We start from the raw sequence: 18,145 nt of genomic DNA, 5'->3' as shown, positions 1-18,145 counted from the left end.
AAATTAAAATTCTCTCCATTCTCCTTCATTCTAAAAAACTCATTTTTCTCTATCTCTAAAGCATAAAACAAAGTATAATAACAATAAATGAAGGGAGGATGATGTAGGTAACATTTACACCACTTTGGATGAGTGAAATCCCACGAAAATGAGGAACAAAAGTCGAGCAGCACCTCCCTAAGCTTTTGCTCGCCATGGAGAAGGAGCCCGAAACTCTCGGTCTGAGTGGCTCGGGCTTGGGGAGGAAGAAGCTTAATTTATAGACGATGTGTTTAGTCCCAGTTGGTAACACCAACTGACTAAAAGCCCCCCCTTTAGTCCTGGTTGGAATTACCAACCGAGACTAAACGCCCCACCAGATTTCCCTCGTCCCATTAGCCGCTACAATCGGGACTAAAGAGTCTCTTTAGTCCCGATTGATATTACCAACCGGGACTAAAACTTCCGTCATTGGTATCTATCGGTGGTGGCCGTTTGACCCGGGACTAAAGACCCTTTATTGCCGGGTCAAAAAATGACCGGAACTAAAAACGCTGGATGAAATTCCCTGATTAGGCGGAATCTCTTTTACACGCATCAATGCAGACAAGAGCAAGCCTACAATCTCTTTTACACGCATCAATGCAGACAAGAGCAAGCCTACCCACAACGCACAAACAAAAGCTCGTATTCGAATTGAATGTCCAAAATATTGTCTAGCTCAAAGACCTCGAATTGCCAAATGGAATTCCGCGGGACCAAGCTAGACGGAATCTCTATTAAGCAAGAGCAAGGCTGCCCATAATGCACAAACAAAAGGTCATATTCAAATTGACTTAACCTGGTAACCCAAAAAATTGTCTAGCTCAAAGATCTCGAATTGTCAAATGGAATCCCCTAACTACGGGGAATCTCTATTACACACATCAGCACAGGCAAGAGCAAGCCTAGCTACATTGCCCAATTTTGGACCAGCATGTTAACCACAGATGTTAAGAGTATTTTACAGGACTCACATGATCAATTTTCAATTGCTGACTAAGCAACAGGTCAGTCACTTGCAAAATCTACAAGACGAATAACACCCAACAATTTCACAACCATATATCTCACGGCCCCAACCCTTCCACCAACACACAGCAAACCCGAGCTGAGCTACTACGTCATGAACCCTAGCCAGATCCTACCAGCACATCGACAGCAAGAAGAAGGAGAAGGGGCGGATTTGATGCGGATCGATACCTTGGTTGATCTCGAATTTCTCGAACTCGTCATCCTCGAGCAGGTCCATCTTGGCCTCCTCCGTCATCTCGGGCTTCGGCGGCTCCGCCATCAGGGCTAGCAACGCAATCTGACACGAAACGAACTCTGAAGTCACCGAGAGAATCGACGGGAATTTAGAATTATATAACTTTTGAGGAAAAATGTTATTAATGTTGATTTTCGAATTCAGAAAAAACTTAGTCAATAATTTTTTCTATAAATTTTTTAAAAAATATATATTGAACTTTGTTAAATATTTTTAGTTATATAATTTTAAAAAAATAATTAAGAAATATTTACAAATAAAAAATTTAGTACTTTTGTGAAGAAATCAGGGGAAAAAGAGAGAGAGAAAAGGACCGGAAGACAAGAGAATGATTGGGAAATGAAAACCAAAGCATCTATGGACGCATAACATTGGTAGTTATGAGGTTTGTGCACGTGAAAAGAGCACGGTTGAAGTATTTATAAATAGAGCATTTCTATCATGAGAATGCATATTGTTAATAGATCATCATGGATGGATTTAAAAGCCGAGACGAGCTACAACGACACACATGCGCCACAACACACATGCGCCACAGGTGAAATTGAATCCTAACTGCAAATCGTTTATAATAACCCAAATCCTTCGCTGAACTCAAAACGTATACATAATGCAACTAAGGGAACACGTTGGAAAGTGCACAATAGAGCGTTTCCTAACGGGCGATCACGGAATCAGAATTTCGGGATCAAGATTGCCACCGTGAGCAATGCCATAATGTCGACAAATCGTCACGGGTGGATTTAAATGCTATAAATAGACCGTTCTTTTATGATCGACTGTGGAACTAGAGTTTCAATATTAAGGAAACACGTGGGGGTGGGGGTCTGTACACGTGGAAAATGCATGTGCAAATAGAGCATATTCTAACGGATGATTGTGGAATTGAAATTCCGAGACCGAGATTGTCACCGCGAGCATACCACATCTATCGACAAATCATCATGGATGGATTTAAATGCGAGGCTGATTGAGCTATAACAACGCACGTGCGCCATGGTAACACAAAATTTTAACCACAATTCGCTTGTCATAACCCACCACGAAACCATCTTTAAACTCAGAACTGATCTTTGCACTCAGACTCATGCCATCAAGATTAGGGGCAGATACCAGTGTACCCTCTTGAGCTCGACGCAAAGTTTAGGGGTGTTTGGATCTTTAATCCGGACTAAAATTCATGTCACATCAAATATTCGGAGGCTAATTAGGAGGACTAAACGTGAGCTAATTATAAAACTAATTACACAAATGGAGGCTAATTCACGAGACGAATCTATTAAGCCTAATTAATCCATCATTAGCACATTTTACTGTAGCATCATATTGTCAAATCATGGACAAATTAGGCTTAATAGATTCGTCTCGCAAATTAGTTTCATCTGTGCAATTAATTTTGTAATTAGTCTATAACTGTTACAGCAAAAGAGCATCTACAAATCTTTTCTGATGGCCGTACTACCTGTTGCGTACCTGGCACATCCAAACATGTGACCAACACCTTATCCAGGTCGAACCGAAGCCGAAAACGAAAATAGGCGCGTTGAGTAGAGGAGCCGAGCCCGCTCCGGATCCAGATCCGCGCGAAAACCTTTTCCTTCCCTCGGCCCCACCTGGCCGCGCCTCGCCTCGCTTCACTCAATAAGCCTCACCCCCCGCGCCGCCGAGTCCCTCGTCTTCCTCACCTCACCACACCTCGCCTCCCCTCGACCATCGGCATCGCGTTCGAAATTTTCAAAACCCCCAATCCCTCGGAGCCGGACACTCGGAGGGAACCCAATTTTTTCGGCCCCGCGTCGGCGCCTCGTCTACCCCTCCCACCCCGCCGCCCCCCGCAAATCTCCAAATCCCCCAATCCCCTGCTCGAATCCCCCCGCGCTTAAATCCCGACTCGGCGCTCGCGGAAGGCGGAACCCTACCCGCGTCGATCCCCACCCGCGCCCAATTCGCCCGCCCGATTCCAGATTCTAGGGTTTCCCATGCCCTAGCCCCTCTCACCGCCGGTGGTGCTGGTGCCATGCCCGCGTCCCGCATCCCGCTCAAGCGCTGCACCGCCACCGACCCGGGCGAGGGGGAGCCGGGCCCCGCCGCCGTTACCATGCCGCCCACCAAGCGCCGCCGCGACCGCGTTGCCCCGTCGCGGTTCAAGGAATCGGCCCTGCCGCCCGCCAAGAAGCACGCGGCGGTCGTGGCCCCCTCGCCCGCGCCGTCCGGGGAGGGGGAGGATAGGGATGGGGAGGTGTACGACGTGGAGGTGCGCGTGGCCGAGGCCAAAGGTGGCTCCTTTGGCCCCGTGGAGACCGCCGTGTGGACGCCCGAGCTGCCGGCGCCCGATGCCGAGGTGTACCGGGCGTGCCGGAATATAAACAAGAGCGGCAGCTGTGGGGGTGCTGCCAGCGGCAGTGTGCTCACGTCCGTGAGCAATGCCGGCTCGGACGGCGGCGCTGCTGGCAATGGCCGGCTGGAGGGGAGGCCTGCGGTGGTGGAGTGCAAGCCCAAGAGGGACGTCATCGAAAAGAAAGAGGATTTGTACTGGCCCGAGGATTTCGTGCTTGGGGATGTCGTGTGGGCGAAGTCGGGGAAGAAGTGCCCAGCGTGGCCTGCGCTGGTGATTGACCCGCTTCTGCATGCCCCGGAGGTCGTGCTTAACTCCTGTGTTGCTGACGCACTCTGCGTCATGTTCTTCGGTTACTCCGGTGGTGGGCATAACAGGGTAACTAACCATTTCTTGCTTAAGCCCTTTATTAAGATACAAAATACAACCAAAGAAGTTAAATTTAGAACTTCTGCAAAATGCCATCGGATGCAACTGAAATAGAGCACTAAATGCTCGAGCCAAACTGTTCCGTTATGTTCTTCCGTTTGCGTTGGCCTTACCCTGCTTGATCCCTTTGCAGGACTATGGATGGGTTAAGCAAGGGATGATCTTTCCCTTTGTAGATTACCTAGACAGGTAAAATTCTGGAATTTGGATTTGAACATTGTACTCTTAACTTGGTGGCTGCGTCTGAGGCTCCTCTGTTCTGTCAGGTTTCAAGGACAACCTCTGTATAAGCTCAGACCAAGTAAATTCCGTGCAGCAATTGAAGAAGCTTTCCTTGCTGAAAGTGGCTTTTTTGATATCGAAATGGATGGGGTGTGCTCACCGCAAAAGTCTGTCAATGTCCAGTCTGACCCTAATGGCTTTCAGGAAGAGGCTGCTTCAAATAACGAGCAGGAGTGCCAATCCGAAGCTCAGGTAACTGAATACAGTGAAATTTTACAAGTTGAGCATGAAGCTACTTCCCTTGACACATCTTTTGAGCTGGCTGCAATGTAACTTGTTGAATTGCAGGTTGTTGGTAAATCAGCACCATGCTGTGATAGCTGCGGTAATCGCCTACCATCCAAGGTTTCCAGGAAAAAGAAGCAAGAGGGTGAGCAGCTGCTTTGTAAACACTGTGAAAAGGTATGTGGCTAGCCGTTTGAGTTGTGAGATACTTCTTACCTTTCAGGTGTTCCTTCCTTTTGGTGACTTATGTGTATAAGATTTACTTCTCTGCAGCTATTGCAGTCGAAACAGTACTGTGGCATATGCAGGAAAATTTGGCACCACACAGATGGTGGAAACTGGGTAAGAGCTTAGAAGAATACATGTTTTGGTTGCGTATGTCCTTTTGAATTTTCTTTGTGCTGACCTGCAAGGCACATTCTTTCTAGGTTTGTTGTGATGAGTGCCAGATTTGGGTTCATGTTGAATGTGACCTGACATGCAACAACATGGAGGTTATTTTTTCACCTTGTTCTTATGCTAATATTTAATGTCCTTACTGCTTGATATGCAATTATTCTACGAATATCCTTCACTGACTCTTCCTTATGTCACAGGATTTAGAAAATGCTGATTATTTCTGTCCGGACTGCAAATCAAAACGCAAACCAGTGGTAGCAACTGAAAAAATGAATGCTTCAAACAGTTCAGAGTAAGTCATTTACTGCTCTTATGACCAATGGATACAATGCTACTTGAATAAATAAGCATGTCAACATCTAATGTGTTTCTGCACAGATGTGCTAGCACTTCAAAGGAAAAACTGACCGGAATGATACCAGTTTGTTGCAACGGGGAGGAGGCACTGTATGTACCTGAGAAGCACATGTAAGTATTTTAGTTTAAATCTGCTAATTGTTAGTACTCCATCTAGTTTTACTGTGTTTTAGTTTGCTCAATTCCGCTCTCAGTGCAGAACACTATTCATTCTTGGAGCAGTATATTTCTAGTTTAGATCGCTCAATTGTGCATGATAACTGGCCTGTGGGCTAATAACGTAGGCTTAGATTATTTGTTATGTGATGTTCTTATTGTAACACTCACCTCTAAAGGATCATTGCTGCTGTTATGTTGAGTATATACCAGAAATATCAAGCAATTCTCGATTATTAGCAGTCCGCGTGTTTCTCTGATTCCACAAACTACTATCTGTAAGCTGATTTGAGTTAATTTACTGCTGGCAGGATGCTATGTAAATGTAAGTCTTGCAAGGAAAGGATGATGAGTCTGAATGAGTGGGAGAAACATACTGGCTCAAGGAAAAAGAATTGGAAGATGAGTATTAAACTCAAGAGCACTGGCGAGCCACTCATTAATTTGGTAAGCCCATTAGACCTTCATTAACTTTTTAAAATCAAATAACCTTAAAATTGGCACATGATTCATCTCTTCCAATTTATAATTACCACCTCCAGCTGGATGATATTCCCTGTGGAACTTCAAAGTCCTCAACCCCAGGCATTAAGAAAGAAGAGTTGCTACAATTGCAAGGTACATTGTTGCTTGAGTTATGTTGGGTTGTGTAGCTGGCAGTTGTAGCATGAGCTCATGCAATTGATTGCCTTGATGTCTGCAGCTAATGCTTACAGTCCTGTCTGTGCTAAATGGACAACTGAACGGTGTGCTGTTTGCCGATGGGTTGAGGATTGGGACTACAATAAAATTATCATTTGCAACAGGTATTCTTGGTGTCCTGGCTTTGTTTATGATTTTATATCTCATTATATGTTTTAAGATGGCCTTTATGTAAATGTTTGACTGCTAATTTACTGAATTACCACTCCAATGCTTATTTGTTCAGATGCCAAATAGCTGTACACCAAGAGTGCTATGGAGCACGAGCTGTGCAAGATCTTACAACATGGCTTTGTCGAGCTTGTGAATCCCCCCAACGGAAAAGAGAATGCTGCCTATGTCCTATCAAAGGTATTGTTATTATTGCAATTTGTAGCCCACAATACAGTTTCCTATTTTGCTACATGTGCTCCATAGTTTCATCAACCATTATTTTTTTCAAATGATCTCATTGTTGCTGGTGTTTTAGTGACACTTATACCATGCTAAAATAAAAACTTATTACCTTTCGTTTAACTATTGATGCTTTAAGCTCCAAGTGTCCTGTCTGTTATATTGTTTCAGGCTAATGACTTGTATACCTTTTTTTTCCATTATCCAGGGGGTGCTCTCAAGCCAACAGATATTGATGGACTGTGGGTTCATGTTACATGTGCCTGGTTTCAACCTAAAGTCTCTTTTCCAGTTGAGGAGACAATGGAGCCAGCTATGGGAATATTGAATATTCCTGCAGAGTACTTTAAGAAGGTTGAGATTTTTTATTGACTTTTTCACAATTTTTTTGGATCAAGGATATTCCCTGCTTTGCCAGAAAGCAAATTACACAGTTTGATATTTTCACAATTGCCTCCAAGATGTTAAATTTATGAGTTTCCTGTTCAAATTTCACTTAATCTTTGTTAACATTTGTCTTCATGTTAAATGCAGACATGTGTTATATGCAAGCAAATGCATGGTGCCTGCACCCAATGCTACAAGTGCTCTACGTATTACCACTCAATGTGTGCATCGAGGGCTGGATATCGCATGGAGGTTGAATGCTTCACATTTTGTATTTGATATTTTTTATGGAAAATTGTTTGCTCTCTCTTTTTCATTATTTTAACCAGTGCAAAGCCCTAAAGCAATACACTCATTATCAGTTTTATGATGCACAGTTTTCTAGCACTGACCACTTACTAGGTTGATCTTATTTCATTATCAGATAATCTTCGCAGCTGTGTAGTGCTAGTTAATCAGCATTATTTTGTTATATGGAAAATCTACCTTTTTGCATTTTCATTTGTATTATTGCCCAAATAGTTCCAGTGCATATGGTATATACTGTAATCTAATCATGACATGTACATTTTTCTTTAAACTTTCCATGTTTGATGTGCTAATTGGAATTATTTGCTCACTATCCATATTTAAAGATAGTTAAACTGTCTTTTTTTATTCTTGTAGTTGCAATATTCTGAAAGAAATGGCAGGCACATTACGAAAATGGTTTCCTACTGTAGTTTTCACAGGTAATATTTTCTTTTTAATCCTAGTTTCTCTTTTCGTTCTGGTCAAATTATATCAGTTCACCTAGTAGTTCCTTTCTCTTTTTTTATATAAAAAATAATTCTAATATAGGGTCATGACCCTTATGTAGATGTACTTTTTAACGCTTTTCATATTGACCTTATTATAAGTGAAACATATGAAATCAATGTTTTTTCAGATCCACGAGGTTTAGAGGATCTTGAAACAAATTCCAATTCATTTATCTTGACTTGTTATTTGTGAAAGTGGCAATTTACCCAGTAGCAATTTCCACGAATTTATGTGGTTGACGCCTGACGTGCAGTTGTTTCCCCTCTGTAGTACTCCCGACCGAGACAATGTGTTAATTGTAAAGACACCTGAAGGAGTGTTCTCTACCAAATTTTTTCTCCAAGATGGTGAGAAACAGACAGCTACAAGACTTGTCAGGAAGGAAAATCACCAGGAGAAGGTGCTTCCTGCTAAAGTTTCTGACTGTCTAGCCGCAAGGTGTCTGGCCTATGAAATATTGAAATACAAGGTAGTTTTCTTGCATCTGTTTATTGTACTTAATTAATTATTTTTCATTAGTCCTAATTTTGGAGAAAAGATGGTGCTTATTTTCATGGATGAATTTGATAGTTCAAGAATGAGTACAATTAGTTTTGTAAACTGCTTGTATCTGGAACAATGGGTTCTCTAGCATCAGGATCAATTACATTTTTCTTGTATCACACATGCTTTCTTATCATTCAGCATATTACTGTCAATTTATAGTTATCTTGTGATTGACTTGTTTCAGTTTAGTTACTATTTGTCGTATCCTATGGATCTTTGTCTAGATCTCATATTTGTTTTCTTGATGTTAAGCCTTTAGTTCTACTGTACTGAATACTAACTACTAAGATATCTGGATTTTTTCAGAAAGAACCACGAGAGGCTATTGCCCACCGGATAATGGGACCTCGACACCATTCCCAGGATTTTATTGATGGCCTTAATGCGTGCATGGTAACCTTCTCGTTTTAAGTACTAGCACTTTCTTCTCTTTAGCAACTATCAAACAGACACATTTATTCACCATATTCCCTTGTTAACAGGATCATAAGGACGATCAATCTTTCTCAACGTTCAAAGAACGGCTTTGTTATTTACAGGTTAAGTTTCCGAGTGCTGCTGTTCATACTATACAAAGTTGTGTTAGCACACTGATAAACAAACTGTTTGGTTGCAGAAAACTGAAAACAAGAGGGTCTCCTGTGGTCTATCTGGAATACATGGATGGGGTCTATTCGCTGCTAGGAATATTCAGGAGGGGCAAATGGTATAAAATGTCAACCTGCACTGAGTTATCTGTGTTAAGTATTTGCATTGCTGACCTATTTAGTTTGTTATGTACATCTATGATGGTAATGTCCAAGAGCATGCATGGACATATATTGATGTGGACTGAAAACATAAGAAAACAGCAATAGGTTGGTTAGGTGTCCATGTAAATTTCTTCATGTTTCTAGACAACAGATGCCATGTAATCAGCAAGCTTTTATTCCCTCTAATTAATATTGATTATCTGTTGCACAAGATTACAGAAAATTTTACTATATCCAGTCGCGTAATACTCCTGTTCTTAAATATGTGACGTAAAATGAACTATTTAGCTTGTCCTAAACATTACATGTTTGAGAACGGAGGTAGTATCTCTTAAGGGCTGTTTATTTATTTATTTATTATTATTGGGTAGAGGGCTTGGGTCTTGGTGTTATTTTCAGTAATCTGGATATTCTAGGGTGATGATCCAAATAAAACCTTCCCAAACAGGTCCCTCATTGAGTTGAATTGTATCCTCAGTTTACTCTTCCCCAAAATAAACTACTTAATACCACTCCAGAAAAAAAAATCCAATCTCTCTCAACAAATAATACTATTGGTTTCCACATATGCTGTTGCAGATGATTTAAACATTTGCTTCTGCGCTACAATTTTAACTGCATGCCTATTTTCTAGAATTACTTCAGCTACATTTACTGCACATCTATTAGTGTGGAGTTCATTATTAATCGGTCAGCTAATCAATACTGTGACAGGTTATTGAATATCGTGGTGAACAAGTTAGACGAAGTGTTGCTGACTTGAGGGAAGCACGATACCATAGAGAAAAAAAAGATTGCTATGTGAGTTACATTCATTGTGCTTATCTTCTATGACCCTCTAGTGCTTTATTTGGTCCACAAATGCTGTCCTAGGACACAATGTCACCATGTTTTAAGGTTTATTTGGCCTCTACTGCTTTCATTGGCTTCTCATTTGAAATGGCAACTCCATATTCTTGTGGTGTAGTATATATTTGTTCTGCAATTAAATATTCGAAGCACTATTCTCCTGGTGCATGAATTACTCTTAAGATAACCTTAAATACATGATATCCTTTTCTTTGCATTTGTGATCATTTGTTTTCCTGGCATGTCGCATTGACTTCTTTTTTCTTATGTGCTTCAGCTCTTCAAGATAAGTGAAGATGTTGTGATTGATGCAACAGAGAAAGGAAACATAGCACGTCTAATTAATCACTCGGTAAACCTTCATACTTCATATTCAAATCTTCTTGCCATATGCAGCAGCCCACCAAAATGACAACCTGATTTTCTTTTCACCCTTGCAGTGTATGCCTAATTGCTATGCTAGGATCATGAGTGTCAGTGACGACAGGAACCAGATCATTCTTATTGCCAAGAGAGATGTCTCTGCCGGAGAAGAACTGACGTAATGCTTTTTCCTCAACCTGCCATTTTTGTGATGTACACGAGTTTTACTGTTTAATTAACATGAAATCCTGAAAGACACTGCCATCTTGTCTTACATGCGCAGGTATGACTACTTGTTTGACCCTGACGAGTCGGAAGATTGCAAGGTTCCATGCCTGTGCAGAGCTCCTAACTGTCGTGGATACATGAACTAGAAGAGTAAACCACCTCACAGCTCACAAGGACTGAGACTAACTGCTTACAGACGCCAAAGGCCGGCCATTTTTTCCCAAAGATTCAGCCAGATTCTTTCGTTTGTTCGCCATGTTTTGCTCAATTGATGCGTGGCAATCAAGATTATGCTATTGCCACATAGTTTATTCAGATTGCAATGTAGAGTAGGTAGGGCCTACAGTATTAGGAAAAAAAAAACTGGCTGCCATAGCCATCCATTGTATATTCTTCCATTGGTGTAGTGTAATAATAAGAATGCTTATATTTCCATTAATGTATACGCTGCAGGGCATAAATACACGTCATTAGTTTGCCAAAGTTTAGTCAAGCTGGGCTTCAATCTCTTTCATTTTTTTTTTTGGTAACCGTAGCCAGCCAATGTATATTCTTCCATTGATGTAAGGGGAAAAAAAGCTTATTTCTAAATGAAAAAATAAGATGAAATCGATGCTGTCATTTCGCGTGACTTATGTTAGACCTTATTGACATCGCTCAAATTTCCCCTCGTGTTGATGTCTGAGCTAGGACTTAATCAAACCGTCGAACTAGTAGTAATCTTGCCTTTTCCACGTTAATTTAACCAAACCATACGACCGATGACGGGCACGATGAGAATTTAAACGAGCGAACAAGCAGGCGGCGAGGCAACAAGCGGAGCCTCCCTTCCCCGTTCTGGCAGCGGCGTCGCGCGCGCGAGGCACCATCTCGGCGGGTAGGGACTAGGGAGCGCGCTCGATCATGAGGTGCCGGCTGCTGCTGTGCTTGGTCCTCCTCGCGCACGCGGGGCCGCCGGCGGCCGTGGCGCGGGAGTACGCGGCCGTCTTCAACTTCGGCGACTCCCTGACGGACGCCGGCAATCTCTGCGTGGACGGCATCCCCGACTACCTCGCCACGGCGCGGCTGCCCTACGGCATGACCTACTTCGGCTACCCCACCGGCCGCGTCTCCGACGGCCGCGTCGTCGTCGACTTCATCGGTAGGCTCTCGTGCGATTGTCATTTGTCACTCACAAAGTTAGCAGCGGCCGTTCTGAATCGTGTTCGATCTCTGCATCTCTGAGCAGCGCAGGAACTCGGGCTGCCGTTGCTGCCGCCGTCCAAGGCGAAGAACGCGACGTTCCACCGCGGCGCCAACTTCGCCATCACGGGCGCCACGTCGCTGGACTTGTCCTTCTTCCAGGAGCGCGGCCTCGGGCACGCCGTGTGGAGCTCGGGATCCTTGCACACTCAGATCAAGTGGTTCCAGGACATGAAGCCCAAAATCTGCAGCTCCCCGCAAGGTTCATTTTCTTGCATTGAATAGCTAGCGTGATGCATCTCAATTAATTCTTCGTAGTAGTATAGTATACGATGATTACTTCTTGATCATCTCTGTCAGAGTGCCGTGACCTTTTCCGGCGGTCGCTGTTCATCGTGGGCGAGTTCGGCGGCAACGACTACGGCTCGACGCTGTTCGCGTTCCGGCCGCTATCGGAGGTGCACGCCCTGGTCCCGCACATCGTCGACTCCATCGGCCGGGGTGTCGAGAAGCTGATCGCGGAGGGCGCCGTGGACCTGGTGGTGCCGGGGACGATGCCCACCGGCTGCTTCCCGATGTACCTGTCCATGTTCCCGAAGCCGCCGGGGATGTACGGCGGCCGGACCGGCTGCATCAAGGAGCTCAACACGCTGTCGTGGGTGCACAACGCGGCGCTGCAGCGCAGGATCGAGCAGCTCCGGGCCAAGCACCCCGGCGTGCGCATCGTCTACGCCGACTACTACACGCCGGCCATCCAGTTCGTCCTCCACGCCGAGAAATACGGTCAGCCTTTCGCCTGCTTAATTAATCTGTCTGGGTTGATGAAGCTCGTTGTTAATTAAGCAGACTCTTTCAACTGATAATTTGCAAGCTTCAAAGCTACTCCAACTAGACATAGAAAAGCTTTAGCGCATAGTAGAAATTGGGTAATTCATTAATATACTTTTCAAGCACAAAATTAAGTTGTCAAATGAAGTCACAGCAGTAGAAGACTAATCAATCAAGTGACGGGGTGGAAGTAGACAACAATCAATGATTGATCGTGTACAATTTGCATAACGTTTCCTTGTGAGACGATGTGGGGCAACGACTTTGAACGGTTCCTGCTGATAGGGAAGATGGCGCAAGCCGGCCGGTCGGAATGAGACGAAAGATTCAACTCCTAACACCGTACTGATAATCTTATCTACCTGCACAAACATGCACAGTAACACATGCACCAGTTGTTGACGACGACAGGAGCATCACAGATTCACAGGCCCCGTTGCTAAAAGCCTGGGATGATAGATGAGCCTGAACCGATCCCCGTGCCTGTTCCATGCGCATGCAGGGTTCCTGAGGCAGACGCCGCGGGCGTGCTGCGGGGCGCCGGGCGTCGGCGAGTACAACTTCAACCTCACCTCCAAGTGCGGCGACCCGGGGGCGTACGCCTGCGACGACCCCTCCAACCACTGGAGCTGGGACGGCGTCCACCTCACCGAGGCCTCCTACGGTCACATCGCCAAGGGATGGCTCTACGGGCCATTCGCCGACCCGCCCATCCTCGACACCAAGCACCTCGGCTAACCTCCATCCATCCATCATCCGGTCATTACAGATTTGGTGCACAGTGCACACGAGCAAAACACTCGCAAGTATTGATTGTTGTAGGTGTTATGTGCATGTATATCCCATATTGCAGATGTTGTTATCTGGTGTTACTGAGTTTTCTAATGTTGTATATTTTCTCTTCGATATTATAGATGAATGGAACACAAAACATAAGGTTACAGCTCCCATATTAATTAAGCTATGTAGTGTAAAGGCATGTACTCTTATGTGAAGCTTTCAAGAAGGCGCCCTACTGGACATTGGATAGAAAATTGTGCACTTGGAACGTGCCATTATGAAACTGGATTTCGCATGGTGGCTTCTTTTAATACTCATATATAAGACTTTTTTTTTCCAAGCAAGTGCAACATGGTTCATTCACTGCGTTTTTGGTCGAACGGTCGTGATATATTGTTGTTGTTGTTTTGGCACCCCATTGGTGAATCTAATCCACATTCAGTAGCCTGAAGAATGGGGAAGAAATGTTTTGAACAACCATCCCTTCATCTAAATTAATTGGGCAAAACCCTATCACATCTCTTGCAGATCGTGCAAATTGTTTAATGTGCACAAACAATTAATGAATAATTGATTGTGCAAATTTAATGGCATCATATCTTGCAGATTTGTTCAAGCATTGCGTTGGTAGACATACAATCTTTTTGATCTCCATATTTGTTCGGTTGATCTCCAAATTAAGCAACGAGCGAATCGATCCCCTTCTCTTTCCATCTCACTATATATCACATACAGATCAGACGTAGAGTGAGTGAGACGGAAAAGATAGAAGACAATCACAAAGACAAAAGATAGAAGGGGTTTAATTCGGTTCGGACTCGGTTTGGACCCACCAGACAGACTCAGAGTAAAAACAGCATAACTCCTCCATATGAAGTCGGATTGGGGTGAGTAAATACTCGTTGGAAAGCTCATAAGCTTTCCAACGGAGCTGGACCTGCTGTCATATTCCTTCTGAGGCGGTCGCAATTATCGAAGCAATATGTCGGTTGTAACTTAGGTTTTCTAAAATATAGTCAAGTCCAAGTCGGCCCAAAACTATTGTAGTGTTATATATAACCATGTACACGACCTGAGAGGTCAGACCATGTTTATTATACATCAAAACTTGCAACATATGCTTTTGTTCTCATCTAGGGTTTAGCCTCTTGCAAATCGATAACTAGATAGGGAATTGGAAGGTCCAACCATAAGATTGTTCTTGCTTTTTCGCTAGGAACTGAGGGGGCAATTAAATTCACTTCTATGTGGTCGAGTGGTTTGCTTATCAACCGTGTGGTTTTGCGAATTCGAGGTGAAAGGTGTGTTGCACGAGCAGCGTGTTGTTTACCCGATTCGTCGGATTTCACGGCATATCCAGATTCTACTTCAAGAAGGTCGGACACCCCGTATCATCTTGGTAACCAGAGCAAGGTTTTCTCGGTAGGATCTTTACCCTAGCTACATATTTATTTACTATCCTATACAAAAGCTAAAAAAAATATCAACCCTTAGTTTGCAATCTGTTATTCTTGTGAGTTTTGTTAGGTTTTAGTCCATTGGAATCGTGTTTAGCTTGCTGATCATAATTCCTTTGAGTGTCCTTTTGTACCATTCTTTATTTTTCTTATTTCATCATGTCAAGTTTTCTATTATGTTCAGAGTCTATAAATTCAAAAAAAAAATAGTGAGCCAAAATTTATCCTTTGTGACGACTTTTAACCTATTGAGACGAATTTGCTTGAGGACTTTGAACATTATCACCTTTGTGAATCATATTATAAATCTGTTGTGAATCATATTAAAAAAGGAAGAAAGAAGAAAAGAAAAAAAGAATTCAGTAAGAAAAGTAGAACGTGCTTTGATCACCATATTTATTACATATTTGTTGTTGATCAGATTTAATTTGCTGTCACATTGTGTAAATTTTGTAGCACTATTGTTTGTTTGAGCAATCAGCTAGCGTCTCTCGATATTTTGTGCAACGTGAGCTCTTATTTCCTGATTTCAGATTGTATAGCTTGTTCCTTGATTGCATCAAGATCCATTTATCTTTGCGTGTGAGTTTCTTTTTTCTACTTATATCTTTGATCAGCAACTAAGCCATGTTCTAGTTTGGATTACTACTTAACAAGACAACATCAAGAGTCCAGATTTGCTAGGATAAACACAACCCTCCAAGCTTCACATATTTACTACTTGCGCAACTACCCCTCAACATTGAATTCACTTAACCATCACCTTTTGATTTTATCACTACCACCATACTGTGATCAGCCCCTGGTCTCATCAGAAGGTAAGAACTTCGAGTGATAAGAGGGTGAGGTTGAGTGCTTTCCATATTTTTTTTCCACATATACACTTGCTATAGTAGATAGGAATATAACTAGGATAGGAACTAGCGGAGAAAATGATGTTGATGGGAAAGGCAGTGATAATAAACCTGTGCTCGTCTCTAGTACAATGCATTGCGAGATGAGCAACGGAAGGATATGACTTTAGGGCTAAATGAACTATGAGACAAGACAGAGAATCTATTTGAAGAAATCAAGAAAACTATTAAAGATTTTGAGGAGCAAGCTAATGAACACATGGTGAAGCTAAGGCATGACATTGTCACTGATGTGAGAAATCTAATCCAAGCTGATGAGGAAGAAGCAAGTGTTCATGGGTCTCCTAAAGGTGAAACAGATGAGGAACGTGTTGCTCGTTTACAATTGGAAGAACAAGAACGTCATGAACATGATGCTACCAATTTTGTCCATCCACATGGATATGGAGATGGGCAGGGAAGTGGTAACGGAAGAGGTCGTGGTCGTTTTGGCTATCGCAACACCTTTTTTGGTGAATATCGTTATGGTGGATTCAGCGGTATCAAACAAATAATAGATTTGAAGATGGATTTGGGAAGCTTAAGATTACTATTCCCAAATTTTGTAGGACTAATGATCCTAAAGCATATCTAACTTGGGAGTTGAAAGTAGAGAAATTTTTTTGAATGCACAATTACACCGAAGACACCAAGTTACAGATGGCATTACTCGAGTTTGATGATTATGCGTTGATCTAGTGAGAACCAAGTGTTGAACCAAAGAGACAGAACAATGAACCTGCTGTGCTACATGGGTAGAGATGAAGTGAGAGATGAGGGCACATTTTGTTCCTACTTATTACAAACGTGACCTTTTGATAAGCAAGGGTCTCGCTCCGTGGAGGAATACTACAACGATATGGAACATGCCATGATTCGAGCCAAGCTGCAAGAAGATGAAGAGCAAACTATGGCACGTATCCTTACTGGTCTGAACTACTCTATCAAGTGAATTGTCAATTTTTAGCCATATAACAATGTTTGTAGCTGCTACATCAAGCTACCAAGGTTGAACGACAAGTGCAAGAATATGCAAAGCCAAGATCTACTCCATTTTCTGCGCGCATCACATCAAGTGGAGGTAGAAACTCTACTCCTAAATTCAATGTGAGCAAGAACTTCACTTCTGGTGGATCCAATGCACGTGGTACAATAAGCAAGAAAGAAGAAAATACACCGAGCGCTAAAAAAGTCAGCTGATCCTACCGCTAGTGCATCATGTTTGATTGGTTCAACTGCTAAGTCAAGTTCAATTCAATGCTGGAAGTGTTTAGGACGTGGGCACACATCTAAGGACTGCCCAAACAACAAGACAATGTTAGCAATGGACAATGGGGAATATGATTCTACTAGTGAAGAAGAATCTGAACAACTAGCTGATCCGGAGCGATTCAGCGATGCACAAGATGAAGAGGAGGCATCAGGTACTGTTTATTATGATTTTGAGCACGGACCTACCCTTATCATTGCACCCACTATCCTTAGTGTTCAATACAAGATTGATATGCAACAGCGCTGCAATTTATTTCATACTAAAGCTAAGGTCAATGAGAAGGTATGCAACGTTATAATTGATGGTGGTAGTTGCCACAATTTGGCTAGCAAAGAAATGTGCAAGAAGCTTGGTTTGAGATTTTTGAGGCACCCTCGTCCTTATCATGTGCAATGGCTGAATGATAGTGGAGAACTAAAAATTCAGTATATGGTGAAAGTACAAATTCAGATTGGAGATTATTGTGATACAGTTGAGTGCGATGTGGTGCCAATAACTATGTGTCACTTGCTGTTGGGAAGGCCGTGGGAATCTGATCATGATGCACAACATTCAGGCTGGAGTAATGAATACAAGTTGAAGTGGAACAGCAAAGACATAGTGTTGCGTACAATGACTCCTCAAATTTTTTGGATCCGTTTGATAATTTTAATTTATTAAGTGCAATTATAGAATTTTAATTGATACAAATTAATTTTAAGCTGCATAAAATAATAGAATACTATTTGTAGAAAAATCATATATATATATATATATATATATTGTTGAGTCAATTTTACAAGGTATTTTCAAAGTACATCGAAAAAAAGAAAAACACGTTATGGAAAACAAGGAAATGAAAAAATAATTAATATATTTCCCGAGTGCCCCAAACCCTACACACTTGGCAAAGATGGGTTTGCTGAGTGCCATGATCTGACACTCGGCAAAGATGGTTTGCCGAGTGTCCGAGATCCGACCCTCGGCAAATTGTATTTAAGCGCGAGTCAACATTCTCTTCAACCTGCCTCTCCTCACCACCGGGCCGCGCCGCCACACCCTGCGCCCGCGCCCGCGTCGCCAGCTCCGCCAGCCTCGCCCCTACCCCCGTCGCCCCTCCCTGTCGTCCCCGCCCGCCCCTTCCCGCCATCCTGCGCCGGCAGCCCTGCCCCGACCTTAGCTCCCTCTGCCGCCCCTCCATCCCCACCCCCTCTGCCGCTGGCCCGGCCTCCCACCGACTACAAATGAGGTCGTCTCCCGA

General features: G+C 43.1%; 2 protein-coding genes across 2 annotated transcripts; both read left to right on the top strand.

Annotated features, from left to right (window-relative positions):
* Positions 1 to 2,284: 2,284 nt before the first annotated feature.
* On the top strand, positions 2,285 to 10,985 carry LOC101785137 (histone-lysine N-methyltransferase ATX4). Its single transcript, XM_022826642.1, has 24 exons — positions 2,285 to 2,405; positions 2,935 to 4,001; positions 4,186 to 4,241; positions 4,319 to 4,526; positions 4,623 to 4,736; positions 4,833 to 4,901; positions 4,988 to 5,053; positions 5,156 to 5,250; positions 5,337 to 5,426; positions 5,783 to 5,918; positions 6,014 to 6,089; positions 6,175 to 6,277; positions 6,400 to 6,524; positions 6,775 to 6,920; positions 7,101 to 7,205; positions 7,620 to 7,684; positions 8,025 to 8,223; positions 8,607 to 8,693; positions 8,783 to 8,839; positions 8,917 to 9,006; positions 9,767 to 9,853; positions 10,179 to 10,253; positions 10,342 to 10,442; positions 10,548 to 10,985. The coding sequence occupies exons 1-24, from the start codon at positions 2,285 to 2,287 to the stop codon at positions 10,636 to 10,638; spliced, it is 3,429 nt and encodes a 1,142-aa protein (XP_022682377.1). The 3' UTR covers positions 10,639 to 10,985.
* Positions 10,986 to 11,273: 288 nt separating this feature from the next.
* Positions 11,274 to 13,577, top strand: LOC101784742 (GDSL esterase/lipase At5g45910). Its single transcript, XM_004968587.3, has 4 exons — positions 11,274 to 11,633; positions 11,721 to 11,936; positions 12,035 to 12,457; positions 13,005 to 13,577. The coding sequence occupies exons 1-4, from the start codon at positions 11,396 to 11,398 to the stop codon at positions 13,238 to 13,240; spliced, it is 1,113 nt and encodes a 370-aa protein (XP_004968644.1). The 5' UTR covers positions 11,274 to 11,395; the 3' UTR covers positions 13,241 to 13,577.
* Positions 13,578 to 18,145: the final 4,568 nt, after the last annotated feature.

This window comes from Setaria italica, chromosome V (assembly GCF_000263155.2).
Source record: "Setaria italica strain Yugu1 chromosome V, Setaria_italica_v2.0, whole genome shotgun sequence".
NCBI lineage: Eukaryota > Viridiplantae > Streptophyta > Magnoliopsida > Poales > Poaceae > Setaria > Setaria italica.
Note: the sequence above shows the minus strand (reverse complement) of the source record. Positions and strands in the feature narration are given on the sequence as shown.